At 43.0% G+C, this 20,430-nt stretch overlaps 1 protein-coding gene across 3 annotated transcripts in view; it reads left to right on the plus strand.

Annotated features, from left to right (window-relative positions):
- The first annotated feature begins 3,006 nt into the window (after nucleotides 1-3,006).
- The window catches only part of VAPB (VAMP associated protein B and C), a 32,550-nt gene continuing 15,126 nt past the window's right edge, over nucleotides 3,007-20,430 (plus strand). Inside the window, exons 1-2 of one of the 3 annotated variants that reach the window (XM_085079625.1) lie at nucleotides 3,007-3,406; nucleotides 19,013-19,165. In XM_085079625.1, the coding sequence (XP_084935751.1) occupies nucleotides 3,349-3,406; nucleotides 19,013-19,165 (211 nt within the window). In that variant the 5' untranslated portion in view covers nucleotides 3,007-3,348. The remainder of the gene's footprint in view (nucleotides 3,407-19,012; nucleotides 19,166-20,430) is intronic. The other 2 variants (XM_085079626.1, XM_085079624.1) reach the window with 2 other exon arrangements.

Raw genomic sequence — 20,430 nt, forward strand, 5'->3', positions numbered from 1 at the left:
TGCTTAGATGTGGTTTTGTTGTTTCAATCTGTGATGCACATCTAACACGTTAACAGCAGCCTTCAAAAGCTAAATAAACAAAAAAGTTCTGTTTCTGAACTCCTGTTCCACGTGAAAAGGTTGGATACAAGTTTTTACTAAGCAAGTGGCTGCAGTTCCCATGCAGGAAATCCATACTGTGTCATCTTTTGTTTAACAGAGTCCTGGAATAATTTACATTTATTGTTACCTGCTATTTTGAAGTTATCCTCTTAGATGTGAACAAGCTACTTTTGAAGAGAGTCAGATTGGTTTGTCTAAGATGGCATGAACATGCATTGGGAAGAGCATAAGAAGGTAGGAATATGCTGGAACAGAGAGAAAAATATTTGCATATGTTTGCATAGAGAATTTTGGGAACAAAATGCAAACCATCTGATTTCCACACACACAATGAGAATGCTTCACTTGGAACAAGTCTTTCATAGCTTCTATGGTAGAAGTTTTGCAGCAGATTAGCTTGTTTAAAATTGTTTCAGTACAAAGCTTTCAGGTGCTCTCCAATATTTCCCTATAGCATTCATCCCAATTTTCTCCTGTTAATCAAAAACCAACGAAGGCAACAAGTTGCCTTTTAGTCTTGTGGCTGAATTGTTACCAGCAAGGGCTGTCTGTGGAACAAGGATGTGGTATGGCAGATGGCCTCCACACACACACCCATTTCAGTGAATCTGACCTGCACAACTTTAAATATTCACACATTATTTGCATGCAACAAAAACCTGACAACCTACATTCATTAGACTTCATAAATTTTCAACTGAAACAATGCTGTGCTTTATAAAAACTTCAGCCTGGATGAAAACGTGGGCGAGTCCTTCAAATACAAACAGGTAAATTCAGAGCTGCCAATTAGGGCAAGGCGATACATCTTGGCAAAGCCTTTAAGAGAAGGATCATCAAACGCCTCAGGGGGTTCTTTGTACTTCTTTCAGGAAAAGTAAAACTCGGAAAGATCTGGGCAGCAACACTTAATAGTTGTTTACTTATGGTTTTTTTATTATGTATGACTATATGCTGTGTAAAGTTTTCTCTCTTACTCCTTGCCGTTAGTTTGCAATTAACTTGCAGATGCGTATAAAGCTTTTCTTTTCTACTAATTACTGGTTTAAGAATGCCTGGCTAAGAAAGAGAATCTGTTTATAAAATAAAACCTAAGAGATTAGGTAAAAGAAGGTAACCTTCCCACAGTTCCAGCCAAGAAAGCTGCACTCCAAAGTATGAGTGAACTCAACTCTCTCCTGACTTGAGATCTGAGATGTTATGACATAACCTGTAGTTTAGACTAAAAATTACCTCCCCTCAAGTTGCAAAAATAACAGGAACATCCAAGTCTAGCTTCCTGGAAAAGAAAACGCACCCCTTTATGATGTTATGTGACTATTCTTTCTCCAAAAGAGAAGGAATTTAAGGAAGACAAGCACTATTTGAGTGCAATGTCCTGCAGTGCTGAGACTTTAAAAAATCAGTCCCGCTGTCCTGGCTGGAAGGAGTTGGCAGCTTTCACCTGTATGATGCAAAACCAACAGTTTTGTACTAAATACAAGTATGGGTTTGGTTTGTTTTGGCATGGAATGAAAGATGTCTCAGAATAAAAAGGATGAAATGGGATTGGAGGTGGTAAAGCACATGAGCAGAAAAACAGGGATTGTGGTGGACAGGAGCAGCTGAAGGTGTGGAATAAACACTGCAGATGTGCTCAGAGCACCGAATGTCACTGTCCTGCTTAGTGGTGTTAATTTTAACACGTACATCACTCAATTGACATTGCTCCTAGTGCCAGAAAGCAGAGCAACACTCTTGTTATAATTCCAGATCTTATTAGCTACCTTTCGCATTTTTGGCATTTATTAAGCAAAACAACATGATACAAAGAATTTGTGTGAGGGGGAGGTGCAGTGCATCATACAGACTGTACTGGTGTGAGAAAATGAATTTTCACAACATTTTAACGTTTTTATTCACCTCTCACCTGTTTGCTCATCAGTCCTGCCTAGGACCAAACCTAACCCTGTACTTTGAGTTGCTATTCTTTGGAGCTTTTTATTTCTGCAAATGGCATCTCCTTCTAAAGTCCTGTTTGTATAAAATCCAGTATGCATGAAGTCCAATGAATGCTTTTTAGTGTATATAAATTATGAGGTTTTAAGAACAGCATGTTTCTGCTGGTAACAGGGGTATCCCAAAGTCCTCCTTCTGACAGGTTACAGCAGTGCTTTAAAAATTCTTAGGAACTTTTCAAATCTTTAAAACAACCTGAGGAGAGAGGGGAGCAAAAAGCGTGGTGTTACTGTAATTACACCAGCCTAGGGCTATCAATAAAGCAGCATTTTATATTAAACCATGCTGTAAAATTTAAAAAATATTTTAAACCATTGGAGTAAAACCCAACCAACCAACCAAAAAAATCCCCAAAACGCAACCACCACAAACCACCCCAAAACAAACAAACCAACACCCACAAAACCTCCAAAGAGCAGCCCAAAACTTTGGTTACTGTTAAGAAAGGGGAAGGGGGGTATGCCTTAAAATCTGAGATGACCAGAAGTTCTGCTTTTGCTCATTAAAAAGCGAGTGTTTCCTGCAGCTCGCTGCCGGTTCGCAGGGCTGCCCTGGCGCTGTGGCGCTGCGCCCCGAGCCCTGCGGGAAGGAGCTCCTCCTTCTCCCGGAGCGCTGCCCTGCCCTTCCCGAGCCCGGCGGAGCTCCCCGCGGGCTGCAGCCGGCAAGGGGTGCCCAGGGCTTCCCCTGCAGCCCCGAGGCCTAAAATAACCCGCTGCTTCTGGATAACAAGGCGTCTATTACAAATCGCGCTTTCCAGCGGCGATTACACGTTATTTATTAGCCCTCTTTCTCCCCGCACCGTTCCGGCGCGGCAGCTCCGGCCCCCGGCTGGCCCTCGGAGCGGCGGCGCGGGGCCTGCCCCTCCCGGCGGGCCGGGCTCACGTCAGCAGCCGCCGCAGCCTCTCGGCGGGCCTCGCCGTGCTGCATCATCCCGCCTCCTCCCGCCCGCCCTGCCCGGCAGCGTGTGCGCCGCCAGCCGCCGCCCGACCGCGCCTGTCCCCGCTCCGGAGAGAGCGTGAAACCACCCGGGCGAGGGCGAAACAGCACCCGAGCGACGAGCGGGCGAGCAGCCGCCGGGCGAGGGTGAAGCGGCAGCAGGGCGAGGGGTGAACCCGCTGCCCGGCGCGCCCCCCGCCCGCCTTCCCTCCTCCCTCCCTTCCTCCCTCCCTCCCCCCTTCCTTCCCCTCCCTCCCCGTCCCTTCCTCTCTCCGCCTGGTGCCGCCACCGCTGAGGAGGAGGAGGAGGAACATGGCGAAAGCGGAGCAGGTCCTCAGCCTCGAACCGCAGCACGAGCTCAAATTCAAAGGTACGAGCGGCCGCCGCCCCCGCCGCCCCTTGCCGCGCCGGCGGGCGCTGTGGCCGCGCTCGGGCCCCGCTCCCGGCAGCCATTTTCCGGGGGCCGGGCACAGCCGGCAGATAAAATGTCCTTCAGCGCCGCGCCCGCCGCCCCGCCGGTCCCCACAGCCGCCTCGGAGCTTCCCCAGCCCGCGGGGGTGTCCCCGGGCCGCCCTCAGCGCTGCCGCAGCCGCGGTGCGGCCCGCGGGCACGGGGCGGGGGGGTCCCGGCCGCCGCCTCGCCTCGCCTGGCCCGGCCGGCTGCGGGAACACCGCTGACCTTCCCGGGGCGGCGGCCCGGAGCGGGAAACCCGCGGGGCAGGGCAGCGTTCCGCCGGCCCGGCGGGGTGTGCGGCCCCGGCCCCCAAAGATCTGGTGCTGTAATGTAGGACAGCGGTGTCCGTGCGGTGGGACTGCGAGCCCAGGTGTCACAAACCCTGCCGACGGATAAGGGGCTTAATCAAAAGGGAAAAAAAAAAATCAGGAAATTGCTGGCTGTGGTGCTGTTGAAGTGCTCTGCGTGGCTCTCCGGTATAAAATAGAGGGAGGAAGGATGTAGGGAATAAGATAATGAAGAAGGGTTTCTTCTCTAACGTGTCCCAGGCACCGTGGGGTTGCAATCATATCCTTGGCCAAAAACACGAGGCCTGTGGCCAGGTGCTGGGCAATGCTTCCTGGCTGCTCCTCCTTATTATAATAATAATTTAGCGAGCCATTTGGCTAAATAAGTCACGAATAGCAAAACCCCATCCTTTAAATAAGTCTTGAATGGGTTTTGGCTTCCACTGGTGCTGAAATTCCTGTCTTGCAGCCTGACAGCACAGCTGTAATACAATATTCTGGGATTACAAATAAGCAATCAGCAAGTTTATTTATGCGACCAGAGTCAGAGGTGTTTTATAGCTTCGTTTGATTATCTGGCAAATGTGCTTTTGCAAAAAAAATACTGGCCTCTGATAAAAATAATACTCCTTTTAAAAAAAAAGCTTTCATGTATGTTTTTAAATATAGGGGAGGTCTTTACCAGTTTTTATTAGTAAATATATTTGAACTAATAATATGAAGTGGGTTTTATCAAACAGCCTGTTAATAAACACTGGGTGGAACGAATATATCTTTGTTGTAAGCTGAAGTTGTTATGGCAGCAGTATCAAACATGCTTAAGAAGGAAACTATTGTTGTTTTGACGTTCTTTGTGTTAAGTATGATTAGATGAAAATCAGCTCTTGTTCTGGATAAAATTGCTTTCAGCAAACAAGCAAATCCAAGCTCAGGTGGGCAAAAAGTGGAGCTTTAATTGGCACTGACTTGCTAATGAGACATAATTGTGGTTCTGGGTTTGTTTTTCTTTCTTCATTTCATCACAGGTAGATATAAACCTTGCCAGACTCTGTTTTTTTCTTGTGATAATGATAATTTGTCAGGCTGTCTTTCATTCACATGAAGTTCTGGGCTAAATAACCAGTAGCCATTGAAGTTAAATCAACTAACCATAGCAATTTTGGTTGCCAGATCTTTAGCCAGCAACGCATACTCCTTATAACATAAAATGCTACTTGACTAACTGCAGCTATGAAATGGCTTAGTTTCAAAGTACACTTAAATATTGATGTTCAAACAGACTTAATGCTGCAGGCAGCATTCATATGCTTTGGCAATGCTCTGCCTTACAGTCCTTTCTAGCCAGCAGTGCTGACCGCTGTCCTTCATTCAGGAAACACCAGGTTGAAGCATTCATGAAGGAAATTCTGCTCTGAGCATTTCTTGCCCTACTGATCTTGTGATGACATACTGCCTGGTGATAGGGCTGAAATGATATTGTCACCTTTGTAAATAGTTGTATTTATTTCCAGAGCGTTCCTTGGCCCTGTACAAGTAGATCCAGACTGACAGAGGTCATGGAGCTGCTGGCTGGTACAGGCGTCCTCATGGTGTGTGCTGAAAGACATGGTGGTTAATGTAGGAAAATGAGATTGGACTGTAAACCAAACACTGGGAATGGTGAAGAGCTTAATCCAAATGCAGACAGGTAGAAAAAGCAGAAAATTGGGCGCTCTGATGCTCTTAAAGGCTCTGTGTAGCTCTTCAACATAAAATTTGGAGGGAGATAGGATGTTGGGAGTAATACAATGAATGAGGATTTCTTCTATAATGTATCCCAACTTTGGGGTTGCAACCATGGCTTGCACTTTCTCTTCTAAAGGGTTGAAGACCATTTTAAAGAACCTTTTGCAGCCCCTTGGTTTTGCAATGAATCTCATAAATTCGTTTGGTGCTCCGTTTCAAAATACCGTGGTTGTGTCTCGTTTGAAAAAAAAAATATCAAAGGAGTTTTTCATGCTGGAATTTTTTTTTCACAGCATGTGAACATGAGCAGGGGTTGTCTTTCCTCCCGCCTCGCATCTCCTACAGCAGAGCACACATGCTCCAAAATAGCATCAGCGTGTGCTGTGCTGAAATGCAGCTGTGAGTCGTGGGAGGCTGGACACCATTAGGTGGATGAAGGTGCCCATTTCCTTGCCCTGGTCTTTGATGCCATGGGAAATAGGAGCTTCACTGTCTTGCCAGTGACTTCTTCTACTTCTTGGTTGTTGCAGGCTTGCAAAGAAATTATCCAGCTAAAGGTTTGCAGCTCAGCCTTTATTGGTAACAAATGGAGAAAAAGAACATTGTTGTTGTTATATGTGACAACGTTTACATTTATGTTTCCCTTTTTTTTCCTTCTTTTTTTTTTTTGATGTAAGAGATGACATCCATCTGCCAAGATTTTATTACAACATTCAAGGCTCTGACTTTAGGAATTGCTAGATTTAAACCTAGACAAGGATGTGGAATTGTGCTGCTGGATGCCTCCTGCACCTCTCAGGATCGCTGCCCGCCGAGGCTGATCTGTCTTTTCACCATATGTGCCCACCAGGAGTAGAGATCAGCTGTTTAATGTCAGCACGTAAAATTTTGTTAAAATACAGCATATTTCAGACCTCGCTGCGTTTGTAGTGTTTGAGATGCTGCTGCATGTTTGCAGACGTGGGGTGCTGAGGCAGTGCTGCTCAGGATGGGTCACACAGATGGGAGGTGGCAGAGGCTGAGGGACATTTTGGTGGCGTTTCTGGAGGTTTGCTCCAGGTTAGGCTGGACTTATGACTCAGCACTCTGTCCGTGCTCCCCAAGTGGCTCCCGGCAGTACTGCCAAACAGGGATTAGTGCCTTGCTAAACTCTGCAAGTCGTGCCAGTTGGAAATGCAGGTTTCTGTCCCCAGTATGTGATTCTGTACCTGTGCAATATGTCACTGTGTGGCTTTGCTTTCTGCAAAGGGCACAGCAATAAAGCAGAATGGCCAATCCTCTCCAGTCCAAACAGACCAGATTCAGCCCGGCCTGGGGCTGTCACCTGTCCCTGACTCAGGGACATCCCGTGGGTACATCCGAGCTGCAGCCAAAGGTGTGGCCTCAGCCCTTACCGGTGTGCTCAGTCCAGCACATCACATCTGCAGCCCTGGAAGTGTTTAGTGTTTAGCCACAATCCTGTGCAGTTTGTGTAACCTGCATTTCCGTGCTTGGGTGGCTGCCACTCCCTGCTGAGCCACTTTGAGCTCCTCCAGGTCAGCCCGAGCAAACTCGAGGCAGATCTGTTCAGTGCAGTGCAGGTGTGCAAAGCCTCCTGTGGCTGACAGGAATATCCCATTCCTACCACATACCTGGCTGAGGCTCTTCAGTCCAGCAGTCCAGTAACATTTGGGATGTGAGATTAGAGCTTGCTGAAGCTGCAGTTGCCAAGACTCAGAAGAGAGGTTAAAGGCATGTGAGCTATACACTTATATCTCTGTCCCTGTCCTGGTCCACTGGGAATGGTCAAATCACTCCTGCACTGAAGGTATTGGGAGGAATTTGTCTCTCTGCTCATTCCCTTCTGTGTTGGATAAATAGGAATTTCAAGTCACAGGCTGTGTTTAAGAATGTAAAATAGTGACAGCATTGTGAGAAGCTGCCTGTTTAGGATAATTAATATGCATCTTTTAAGCTGAACGTTTCTGTGCTCTTTTCTTTAAACTCTTAGAGCCCTCCTGGTATTCACAGCAGAATGGCAGCCAGTACTAGGTTTCTTTACTCTTTGAAGACTGCTGTGCCAATGGCTGTCTACTTTTCTGCTGAAAAATGTACCAGCCCTTGCTTCCCTTTGTCTGGCCTGATTCCAAGTCAAGTCATTGTTACTGCATTAAATACGAGTAAACCTTTACATCTCTCTATGTATTTGAATTTGATTATCAAATTAGAGGTTTTAAAAGAGGACATAGTATTTAAATAACAGGCAGGCTTCCTAAATCTAAACAAATTTAGCCTAAAATATATCCCAATTATCAAACAAAATCACTCCTTTTCTGGTGCAGTTCATGTTACACTCACTTTCCTTGCAGCTTAGCTAAAATCAATAATTTATTCTATTAAGTGTTTGTTTAGTTGTACAGGCCTGCTGCATCTCACTGAATTATTCTGATTTCACGTGCTGTGTTGGTTTTATAATTAAGTCATCACTTTGCATAGTCTTTTCACTTTAAAAGAGAGGTGTTAGGAGGGAAAAAACTTGAGGTAAACGAGGGTAGCAGTGCCTTGTGAATGTCTTACAACGCATCTCATTTTTTTGAAAGGTGGAATAAGTTGAAAATTGTGTTACTCTTGAGCTTCCTTAATTTTCTGCTGTCCTGTGCAGTGGAGACACAACACTCACAGCTCCAGTGGGAAAGCAGAGAGGAATTGTGCATGTGGGGACTCACAGAAATTTGAAACTCTGAGTAGGATGGTTAGAGCACCAAAGAACAATTGAGATGTGTGAAGCAGTCAGGGAGGTTTAACTGCATCTTCTGTTAAATTTAATTAATGTATTTAGGTCTCCCAAGACTATTTCCAAAAATACCACAATCTCCTTGAAGGCTTTGGCCAATGTGATTTATGGGTTAAGGACTTTTGAATAATTTTGTACTGGACAGATTTTAAGAATTCCAGTTGAAGTTATAAGCATTAATAGGCTCAAAGTAGTACTTTTCAGGGAAAGACCTAATGCAGTGATAGAATTTGTTACTTGGCCATTGCTTCTCTTAGTTTTGTGGGATTTTGTGTTTTAAATGTCATCAACTCCTTGCCTTTACTGTACAGAATGGGACACATAGATTCACAGCTTCCTGTTTCTTGGGAATCCTGTGTTTGTCCATGGATTTTCAGCTCACTTGAAGCTACGAAGCCATTGCAATGATACGTGAAAAAGTTTTTCAAGTTTGTTATTTAAAGCTCATCAGGATGGCAGCCTGCCAGTCTGATTTGGTTGATGGGATGCGACCTCTATTCATCACTTCACAAGATCTATCTGATAACAGATTATATTGAAAATACAGATGGAAGGGGTGGCTCTCAAGTCCTAGGAGCACAGCTATCATGGCAAAATAAAGACAGAGTTAATGTGTCAGAGTGGATGCAGGTTCACACTGGTGCTTAGCAGTAAATTGTATTTACCAGCTGCTGCCCTGCATGCCATGTGCAGTGTCCTCTCACCCGTGAAAGGAATATGGAGTAGAAATTTATACAGCAGTTCTTGATAGTGCCTTCTCATTGGAAAATAAATTATTACCTATTTTTCCTCACTGCACAGGTTTTATAAATTAAAAACTTATCAGTAGTCATGTAAGGCTTTATTACTTTTAAAATAGGTTAGCTGCTGTTAAATACAAGAGTGAATTCTGTTTAATTGCTCTCTAATTCAGAATTAGGATTGTAAAAATTCAAGTACAAACCTTTAAATAGATTGTCAGATGTGTTTTGAAACTCAACTGGAAAAAAGGCATCATCACCATAGCAAATGATCCAACTTCATGAGCTCAGGTCAGCTTACATCTATGAACAAATACCCAATTTTAAAAGCAGCCTTATTTGTTCTATGCAGCCAGCTCTGGAAGGTATTGATTGCATCAAATGAGTTTTGGTTCAAATGAGCAACTTCTGCATATGTTATAATGCAATTTTTGCAGGAAGCTGGGCAAATGAGGGTTTGTCTTGTTCCTGAGTGCCTCTGAGCACAGCTCTCTGCCCAGCTGAGGCGGCGCAGGAATCAAATGACCCTTGCTAATTCTGCCCACATCTTGCAGTCACACTCATTTTCTACTATCTTGTTACCATATTGGTCTTATGTTTGCTGCCTGCTGGGAACAGCTAATAACTACTGAATGCATTTCATAGTTGGTACAATAACAGTCTCTTTGCTTTCCCTGTCAGTGTGGCTGCTTGGCTTTGAAAGCCTTATTGATGGCGTTTGCAACAGCTCTGTTTGTGGTGACAGCTGTTGTTTCAGACTTAAATTTCATCTTTGTATTTGTAAGGAACGTGATCTTTAACATTATCATCTTGCTGCTGCAATTGTTGTTTTGTTGGGTTTTTTCCCTGCAAGTAAATCCTCACTGATTAGGTCAGGAACTCTTCCCACTTGGAGCTCTCTCCTCTCTGCTGAAGGACTGGCACTGGTGTGACAGTTCTGCCACAAGTAACATTGAAGGTCCTTTGTCTTCCTGTGTGATGACCAGAGGCAGAAAGGAAGCCTATTTTACATACATACATGAATATTTGAGTACCAGTTTGTCTAAAGCTAGGGGTCACACTCGTGCTGTCTCTTCCTCTAGCACTTGACAATTTTTTCTATATATAAACCCCTTCAGACCTGCTTTGTAGACTGAGATGACTGTAGAGCCATATAGGATATTGTCTGAGATGCCTGGGATGTTGTTGAGTTTAAAACTTGGCCTGCTAGGCAACCTTTTGTAAAGAGAGATTTGTGCCATAGGTCTGGAACAGCTGTCCCAGCCTTGCTGTCATTGGAAATGTATGCAAAGCAAATCACCACTGCCCTGTTTAATTCAGGGCAGGGCAGAGGTGCACTGGGATCACAGTGATTGTGTGTTCACACCAGCAGGGCAACCCACACTGAGGGTTGACTGAGTCTGTCCTTTCTGTATTAGAGCTGTTCTGAAAATTGCTCAGTTCAGCTGTAATTCTTCTGGCCTCAAAAACATTTGTACAGATTGGGTACTGCTGCTGCCTGCAGTACTTACCCCACGTTATTATAAATACTTCATGAAAATAATCTTTTCACTAAACTACTTTAGTGTCTAGTTCTCTGAGCTGTAAACGAAGTCCCTCATACCATGGTGCATGGATTAAAGATTTTATCATTCTAAATTTAATCCTGTTTTCTTGGTTGGTTTCCACGAGGGGTGGAAAAATAGAGAAGGGGGAGGTTTGCCTGGTGATCCAGTTACTTAGGATGCAGATTATAAAATCATGTAGGTGTGGGGATCACTATGGAGCCAAATCTTATGTTTTTGCAAGCAATTTAAAAGACAAATTAGTTGTGCTTGTAGAAGGCATGTCAAATGACTGTGCCATTCTTTTAAGAAAAAAAAATTGCACTTTCTTGTTTTTCCCAAGACTACTCCTTTTTTCATCATACCAGTTACTTCATCCTTAGTGGTGATTCTGATTTTTCTGCCAGCAGTTCACCCTCTCCCTTGTGCAATTTCATGTTTGTTGTCTGTTGATTCTTGCAATTAGAGCTCCTTGTGATATGTGAATAAACAATACCTCTTGCATGGTCACAAGATATTTGCATTTCCTCTGGTTTGTGATGTCTCTCCTTCCGGCATTCCTACATTTTTTACCCGACTGGGATCTGGTAAAAGATCTAAGGCCAGTAGCATTCTTTTTTTCCCCTTAATTTTTGTATAGCTGGTTTGACACTGCACTTACTCTTGTCATGTAGTGGTGCATAGAATCATAGAATCACGGAATTGTTTTGGTTGGAAAAGACAGAAGTTCAGGCATGAAGAACACAACTTGACGTTTGTGTGTTGTTCTATGCCACCCATATAAAGTGTCAGATTTTTTTTTTTCTGATTAAGTTTTCATACTGCTTCTGGCTAAATTTCTGATTTCGTTTCCGTTTTTTTCCATTTGGTCCTTAAAGTACAGTTAATAGGCTAGTTTTCAAGTGGCTCTCGTGAAATACATTGTGCTAAACTCAGGATTCCTTCTTATTTGTAGCCATAAATAGTATCCCACTGCCTATTTCATGTGGCTTGGGTTTTTTTTTTTTTTAACTTATTAGAAAAGCAGCTATTCTTTGTACATCCCCAGAATCTCTAATTTTGTTTGTTTCTTCTGGTATTTTCAACTTATGCAGTTTTGCACTTAAAATAGTTGCTCATTTGCTATTTAAGTTGCCCATCAAATTTCTCTATTTGAGGAGTATATGTGAGCGTAAAATTAGAGTAGTCAAGTTTCTCCTTCCCTAACATTTGAATGTGCATTTGAAATGGAGATTAGTGATGAAATTAGACCAGGAAAAAATCACTTTACAAGAAAAAGTGTAGCTTGGATTGGTGATTAAAATCAGGATGGTTCTTCCAGGGAAACATTTTACATTGACTTCAATCTTCAGCATTGTTTTTTCGGTGAGGTTTGCACATCAGGGCTTCACTGCTCTGTTGCTGCATCCTCACCTCTCCTGGGACCTTTTGCTTTGTGTCTTTGCCATCTCCCATGGATGTGGCTCCAGGCAGTGTACAATAAGGAGGTGTCTTACTCTTAAGTGGATATGGCTACATCATGGTTATTGAGAGAGATGCAGCTGCTGTGCCACTGCTTTCTGAGCTGTTCTCATACCTGGAGAGAGCTGGTTCATGTGATATTTGTGTGCAGGACGAGCAGAGTAATCCAATCTGTTTGGCACTGGGTTCTAAAAGGATCTGAAAGCACAGCTGAAACGGAGATACACCTCTGAAAGCTCCCCAGGGCTGCTCTCAGTGTCTTGTTTATGCAATTGTGTGCAGAAATCTGTTTGATATTTATGATGCAGAGAAAATATTGCGTGTTGTGTGATTTTGTTGCTGAAGTTTGCTGTAGGTAATGTTTGGGTGTAAGAAAACTCTGAAGAGATCAGCTGGGAGAAAACAAATGACACTGGTACCAAAATTATATGAAGGACATATTCTTCTGTTTCTCTTGGCAAGCTTATGTGTGGCCTCTCAGTTCTTACAACTGTGAAGTCAGACTGTTAATGATTCTCCAAGGGATAAAAGGTGACAAAAATCACATATTAATAGATGCCCTGAAAATAGTCTTCAGTCTCATATTTGTTTGGGTTTTGGGTATTTTTCCCAATTAAGCATGAGACATGCTCTGAGAAAAATGGTTTATGCCAGAATAGGCCAGGGAAGGACACTGATTAATCCATCTAAATGGAATAACTTACTGCCAACCTTGCTCCAACTTTGGCATCCGGATCATGTAATTTTGTTGGGTTTCTGCATCTTCGTTTTTTAATTTTTTTTTTCTCTTGGGTCACTTTATTGATTATATCTTAAAAAAATTGCTCCACTGCATCAGCTATTGCATAGGGAATGATGTGGATGTTGCTGCTATTTTTGTAGTATTTTTTCATCCAGACATTCACTGCTTAACACTGCAGAAGTGGAAGGGACCACTTCCCTCCTGTCACTTTGCTTCAAGAGCTCCTTTGGGTGAGGAGGTGGTGCTGGGAGTAAAGATCTTGATTCCACAGGGGTGGAGGTTGTAGCTAATTCCTTTTAAAATCTGAGCTGAGGTTAAAAGGTTAGCAAGTGGTTTACAAAAGGATTTTTTCTTTAAAATAATTACCAAATCTGGGGGTTTTGGGTCCTCTCAGTGAGTTACTTGTGAAATCAGATATTTATGCAACGCAGGTTCTTCTTGTTTCTGATTTTTTGACTTCTTTGATTTCAAAAGTTGCGGATGCTCACTTAATTATGAAAGTCTCCAGAGCCAGATGATGATGATGATTAAACCTTGGCACACGGTACTATTTAAAACACTAATCTTCACAAGATTCTGTGTAATTAGGTAAGTATTCTCCTCACTTGACAGAGAGGGAAACTATAAGGGTCCAAACCTGCTTCTGTTTTGGAGTTGCTGTCAACTCTTAAGGCTCTTAATAGCAGCAGATCAAGCCCTGAAGTGATTTGTCTAAAGACAAGTAAGGTGGTGGGAGAGTTTGATTGGATCTTGGGTGTTCTTGATTCTCAGGCACCTGGCTGATAGCTCAAGATGTCTTGCTTGACATTTCAGCTCTTTTCATTTTAGTGTTTATCTTCAAAGGTCATCAGCTTTATATATGACTTTAAAAAAGAGGTGTGCAGTAAGTCAAGTTCTTCACCTGTTATTGAGCCCTCTTGTACATCACTGCTGGTTTTATTTTGCCTGTCTCTCTAATGCTGATAGATATCCACAAAAATAAAACGGGAGAGCCCATGGAAATAAAATGAAATCACTTGGTGCTGTCAGAGGCAGTAAAGGAACTGAGAAACCACTCAGGTGTGAAGATGTGGAAAGTTGCAGGTAGAAAGAGTGAAATCGTCAGATGGAGAGATGGGTGTGGTGACTTTCTGATGGTTCTGACACCTCTTTCCAGAGCAGGGCAAGGAGCATCCCCAGTCTGAGGGGCTTACAGAGCTGGGGGAGGCACTTCATGCCATGGGAGCAGGAGCCAGCATGGAGTGTGGGATGGGGAAGGGATGAAGATCACCTTCAGCCCCCATCCTCTCACACGCACAGGGTCAGTGTGGCTCTTTTGCTGGATGAATTACTGTTCCATGGGGACATCTACCAGTCACATGTAGGATTTGGGCTCTCGAGAATAGTCACAGAACAATTCAGGTTTCCCCTCTACTGCTTTCCACCATCTCCCTTATTAAAGATTCTTCAGTTTCCTTTCTATGGCTGATTAATGTGTCAGGTGATTAATGACTTTCATCTGACACATCAGTGGGATTAAACCATGGTGAAATACGTCCTTCCCTCCTATTATTGCATTCCACTGCTTTCCACAAAGGAAGTACAGGAGCGTTTATCTCATGAGAAGCTCTGCCTGTATTTCTGGCTGTTTCCAATTACCTTGCTGTTGGATACATGTCTGTGGTGAGCTGGAGTTGCAAAAGTTGTTCAAGGGGAAGATGCTGAAAGTGCATCTAAAACACTCTGGGAATAACTTGGGCAGCTTGATGAGAATTTATTCTTAGTCTCGTAGATCAGTGGTTGCCAGTTGAACATGACTATGATTGTATCAAGTACTCCTGCAGTGCTGTTCTTTGAAAAGTTCACTACATTTTTTAGGGATGCCTAGCTTTTAGGAGATGAGAATTTGCATTGAATTTAAGGACAGAAAAAAATGATGCATGTGCCTTAATGACTTTCAGCAGCTATGCCAACAGTACGACTGCAGCACACATGCCCAGATGTGCTTGCAAGCTTTAACCTACAACTGTGAGACCTTAACTTGGCAGAATGCTGTGCAGGAAGATGCAGTTTCCCTGATGCCAGGTCTGAGTGCTGCTTCATCTGGCTGAAAACTGATTCTCCTCCTTCTCTTCTCCAGTGCCCCCTCCCTCTCTCCCTGCCTGGTAAGTGGATTAATTTCCAGCCCTGGCAGCTCCTGGCTCTGCTCTTGGCCCATACAGGGGAGCACAGTGCAATTTGCAATGCAGCTGGTGGAGATGAGAGGCCAGACCACCTCCTATTTCAGCAGTGAGATGGACTCATGCAAGAGTTAAGCAACCCTGTGGCCCACCTGATGTGTGTAGTTATTTATAAAGATGTAGTGATAATTGCAGGTACAGATCTGCAGAGGACTGTCCCTGCTGGGTTTGAATGTTCCTGCCCAAGCCTGTGCCATCAAAGCTTTCCCTCTGCTGGTACTTGTGCTAACTCCTTTCACTTGCCAAACAGCATGGGGACTGATTATTTGCCATGCCAAAGCATGGAACTGTGGTTAAGGTGAGAATGTATTGAGTTATAGTACAAATGGTGTAGCTATGTAATGTGGTTTCTTTGAGGAGTGAGTGGCAAGAAACTCACAGTGAGTACTGTGCTTATCAAAAAGTTATCAGCATGGATTTGCTGGTACAATTATGGGCAATTTTTATTGCACTGAGAGTTATTTAAAATTTAAATAGAGTTGACATCATGTTCTTCTGACCTAATTCCCAGACTTTTGTATTATTACTAAAATGGTGTGGGATATTACAATGCCATATGCTGCAGAATGGCTCTCTTAGGGAAGATTGATACTGCACTGGTGTTTGAACAGGAAATGGAGTGTGGAAAATTCTGATAACGCAGTGATCTTCAAATGGGAAGGGTTGGATGTGTAGTGCCTGGGTGAAAAGCCACAGTTTGGAAATAACCCTGCTGAAAAGTACTCCTATGAAAAACCATGATACTTCTTACTATTTGTTGTTTCATGAGTATAGCAGGTGATGTTTCCTTTCAGTACTACTGCTAGATTGTGTATCAGCAGATACCCACTTTGCATTAACACAAGGTGACTTTATTTTGGCAGGAGAAAGTCACCAAGTCCTTGTGGAATATTTCAGACTTTCAGCACCAAATTCAATTTACTACATTCTTCCTTCTAGACAGCTTGCTCCCATCACAACCCCATGTCAGATGATGCATGTACAAACCCTGTTTCTCATAACTTTGTCCTTGGGATGACACCAGTGGCATTTTTCTCATGATCTTTTAAAAACACATGAGAAAAACACTTGGGATAACTTTAAAGTGCAAATTCTCATTTGGAAAGCACCCTGCCTTAGTATGAGTTCCACTTATCCAGAAATACTATGAGCAATTGAAAAAACATTCAAAACAAAGTAATGGGATGAAATAAGGGTTGTGGGTTTTGAGAGTCAATCTTCACTTGTTGCTTTTTCTCAAGTACCATCCAGATGGACCAGTCAGGTTTAACTGTGCTCTCAGCCCCCCTTGGGAGTACAGGCATTGTCCAGGTGTTGCATAAACTTGTATAAATAGTCCATCCACTTGTAATGAGGACAGAGTGATCAGAAAGAAGTGTAGAGTGTTTCTCTTACTGTATCTGGGTATGATTCCAGAAGTCCTAATGCCTTGCATTGGAAAATGAAGCTCCAGGATGGATTCATCTCGAGAATATGACTGTTAATACCCACCCCAGCCTTATTTGCAGTGTTTAAATCCAAATGTTGGAAAGCAAGGGTGTATCTCCAGAGCAGAATTAGCTTGTGTCTGTCCTGAGGTTCTCCCACATACCCCAACCTCCCCAAAAAACCCTCTAACCTTGGCTACAGTAATCTACCAACAGGCTACCAAGGTTTCATTTCAGCTGGAGCTGGCAATCCGTGGGCCTTGCTCTTAAAACACAGCCCAGCCAAATGATAGTATTTCACTGCCATGCCCCAGTTACCCCTGAGTAATACCCTGTGGTCTGTTTATTTTTTTACATACTTCAGGACACCTTAATGGCATGCTAATCTGCATTTGTCTGCTGTGTTTTGCTTTGCTGCAGTGTTTGAACAGCGGTGCCATAAGGACTGGGACTGCACACAGGTTTGCTGGAAGCAAATGTCAACCTTCTAGTACAGTTGTGGTGGCTGTAAAACCTGTAATTTGGGGGAAATATAGCTAAAGAAACTGTTTAAGGTTTAGTGGACAGAACAGAAGAGGAAACACCAAGCAGACAAGAAGAAATGAGTTCCGTCTGCCGAAAGGTTTTGCTGCCAAATATTTTGGTATGATCTATGTTAGCAATAAGTAACTCCATTTGGAAATTATTTTCCACACAGAATTGTTGTTGTATTACTATTTCAAACAGCAGCTCTGTGCTGGGGCACACAAATCCCGCACACATTCATGGATCAGCCAAGTAAAAACATGGTATTTCCCCCAGGAAATCTATCCCAGCATGCAGACCAGTAAAGCACTACTGAGGATGCAGCTGCATATGTAGGGCTTTGTGCAGCCAACCCTCCCTCTGTGCTGGAACAGCTCAAGCTGTAATTTTTTAGTAAAGACACATCCTTATTGCTTAGGCATCCTATAATTTCTTCTGACATGGTAGATTTTTCCCAGTTAGGGCTATTTTGAAGATCCACTGCTGTCCTTACACACCTCAGTGTTTACTGGATTTTTCTGATGTTTTGGCTTGTTTAACTTCTTTAACAACTTATGGCTGCTTCTGCCCAGTTATTTTCCATTAGCTTAAAGTCTCTCCTTGCATGCAGAGCACAGAGAAAACTTGACAGCTGTGTTTCATTCTCTTTCACATCTCTGTTTCACCAAGCACAGTGAAACCTTTGCCACGGGATCTGAAAATTTTATTGCTTCAATTTTTTTTGCTCCTGTGTTGCAAAGTAAATGCAAAGCTGGTTTGCTCAAGGTGCAGATAGAAATAGTGCTGCCTTGTTGGCTGGTTGGGGTTTTTATGTGTGTGATTATTTTTAGGCTTTTCCCCTTCTAATTACTTACAAGAAATTGAATCAAGGACAGAGGTTGCAGGACTGTACTGTTACAGCTGCATTAAATATTTTCTTAGGAGACAAATTTGCGTAGAAAAAGAAGCAAATTTAAATTATATCAAGCCATCCATGCTGTGAGAGGAGGATGGTGGAATCCTGCCTGCCAGTGTTTTTATTATCATCGTCATTCACCCTTTTTCAATTTTAAGGCTGCCATTTCTGCAAGGAAAAGTTTGATGCTTGTTTTTTTGACCAGTTTGCTTTTACTCCTGAGGAAAGATGAAGGTATTTTATTCGAGCATCAAATTAATCACTTCTATGGAGAAGACAGTTGATCAAAGTGTGGTTATATTTCTTTTAATTTTACTTCTTTACCATCTGTAAAGCACTGTAGTTGTGTGCTACCTGTCTGATTTGTCAGTGTCTTGTAGGAAATCAGCCTTTCTTCTACCTGAGGGATTTGGGAGTTTCAATTAGGTAGTGAGCCTGGGAGAAATGGATTTGCCTGCACTTGGTGTTGCAGAACTTGACAGTGGTTTTATTTTGGCTTTGCTAATACGGAAATCTTTGCCAGTGTTTTCAGTGTCTAAAAATTTTCCTTTTTCCACGCAGTTATTTCCTGTCATGGGTGAAGTAGGCTACCTTATTTCTTCTGTTTTATAATTTCTAGTTGCCAAGAGAGCTTATAAAAAATTAATAAATAAACCTGGTAGGCGAAAGGAGATGTACCCTGGATGCTTGCCTTGCTGGTTTGGGTATGGCACTCCTGAATAGCTGGTGGAATCCTGGTTCTGTGAAGGTCCAGGCTGATGTGCAGATGGATCTGTGGTAATCCCTTGGTTACCATTCCCTTTCTGGCTAACAGACTGTCCTGTGCTCACTACTTAACACCTACAACATGGGTGTGTGTGGAGTCTCTGCTAGCCTGGGTTTGCTGGGATTCGGGGATGAGAATGGAGCAACTGTGACACAGCAGGGAATTTGGCATCCTTTGAATGCCATGTTGTGGTGCTGGCACAGTGTGTAAATGATTTCCCCCTTTTGTTTTGCTGTTAATGATGAGCTCAGGCTGGGCCTGGCTGCAGCCTCGGCTTTGCGTGCACGATTATCTGCAGATGGAAATTGAACATCTAATTACTTTATAAGATTTGTGAACAGAGATTTAGAGCCTGCTTAGCCTCTGCTCGAAAAGTGCATTCTGTGTGATTTCAAGTCTGCTTTTGCTCTCCTCCTCAGGTCCTTTCACAGATGTGGTCACTACAAACCTGAAGCTCGGCAACCCCACGGACAGAAATGTGTGCTTCAAAGTCAAGACCACAGCACCACGTAGATACTGTGTAAGGCCCAACAGTGGAATTATCGATGCAGGAACATCAATTAATGTTTCTGGTAAGCCATTCAAGCAGTCCTTTGGTGATTGAAAGTAGCTGCTTCTAATCAATTATTTCCTGGAATGCCTCGCAGCCTGGAATTATTTTGGTGAATCCAAGAGGTTGTGTTTTCATGGAGTAGCAGCCATTTCATGTATCCTTACTTCCTTTACTCTTGGTCTAGCAGGAATAGGTTTGGTCTTTCATGTTGTTTTGGAGAGGAAAAGGGCGCAAGTACATGAATGATTGATATGGTTCATTAACAGCCTCAGCCAGCGTATCCAAACCAGTCCTGCTGCAGCCCTGCCCTCCCTGTGGGATTATTTTGGTACAGTTAGTTTTTTGCCAGCTTAACTTCCTGAACCAGCTCACCACGGGGTCAAACAAGTGCTTGGATGAGCACATCGAGGGAGGAATAAAACTGGGTGGATTGTAGCCACTGGTTTAGAGTGCTGTGGGCTGATGCCAAACTGCCTTTGATTCATCCAACAATGGAAACGTTTGCTTGCAAACCATGCTTGTTCTGTGCTCCTTGAAGATTCAGTATCCTTTGGAGTTAAAAATGTCGAATGACTAAATCTTTGCTGTTGCATGGGAAAAGTTAATGATTTTCTCTAATGAGTCAGTAGCTCTTGACTTGCCTGAGTTTGGTAATGGAAGAGCAAAGGAGTGGCTTACTTTGAAAGCATAAAGAGCTGAGTATTCTCACAAACAGAATGTCTGTATATTATTAATTTGCTGGTGATGTATCTTCTCAATGACTTCTCTGATCCATGATCTTTAAAAAGAATTCTTTCAGAGCATATAGTAGTGGCATATTGGATGAATGAGGTCAGACTTTTTAGATAAGAAAATAATTTCTCTAAACATGCAGATTTGCTTTGCTATTTCTAAAAAAAATTAATATTGGCATGATAAGAAAAATTATTGATAGGTTACACAGTTTGCTGTTAGTCTCTTACCAACCTTTTTTAGCCTGGAATAAAAAATTTGGGAAGCTAAAACCACTGCTTTTTACTTGTAAAAAAATCAACATGTAAAAAATCAAGAGTTCAGTTTCTAACTTAATAAAATGTAAAATATTTAAACACTCACCATTGAAAAGCTTACTTCAACAAAATAAAAATTGATCCCAAAACCAATTTGCACTGTGAAAGTAAGCAGTTCTAATCTTGTAAGCCTTCTTCTGCATGCCCATATTTGCACACTCATTGATCTGTTGCCTTTGGGATTTCTGTGGTGTCAAACTGAGTGTGCAAAGGGCTGCAGGATTGTGCCTCCCGT

This window comes from Lichenostomus cassidix, chromosome 20 (assembly GCF_008360975.1).
Source record: "Lichenostomus cassidix isolate B80296 chromosome 20, HeHo_3.0, whole genome shotgun sequence".
Taxonomy (NCBI): domain Eukaryota; kingdom Metazoa; phylum Chordata; class Aves; order Passeriformes; family Meliphagidae; genus Lichenostomus; species Lichenostomus cassidix.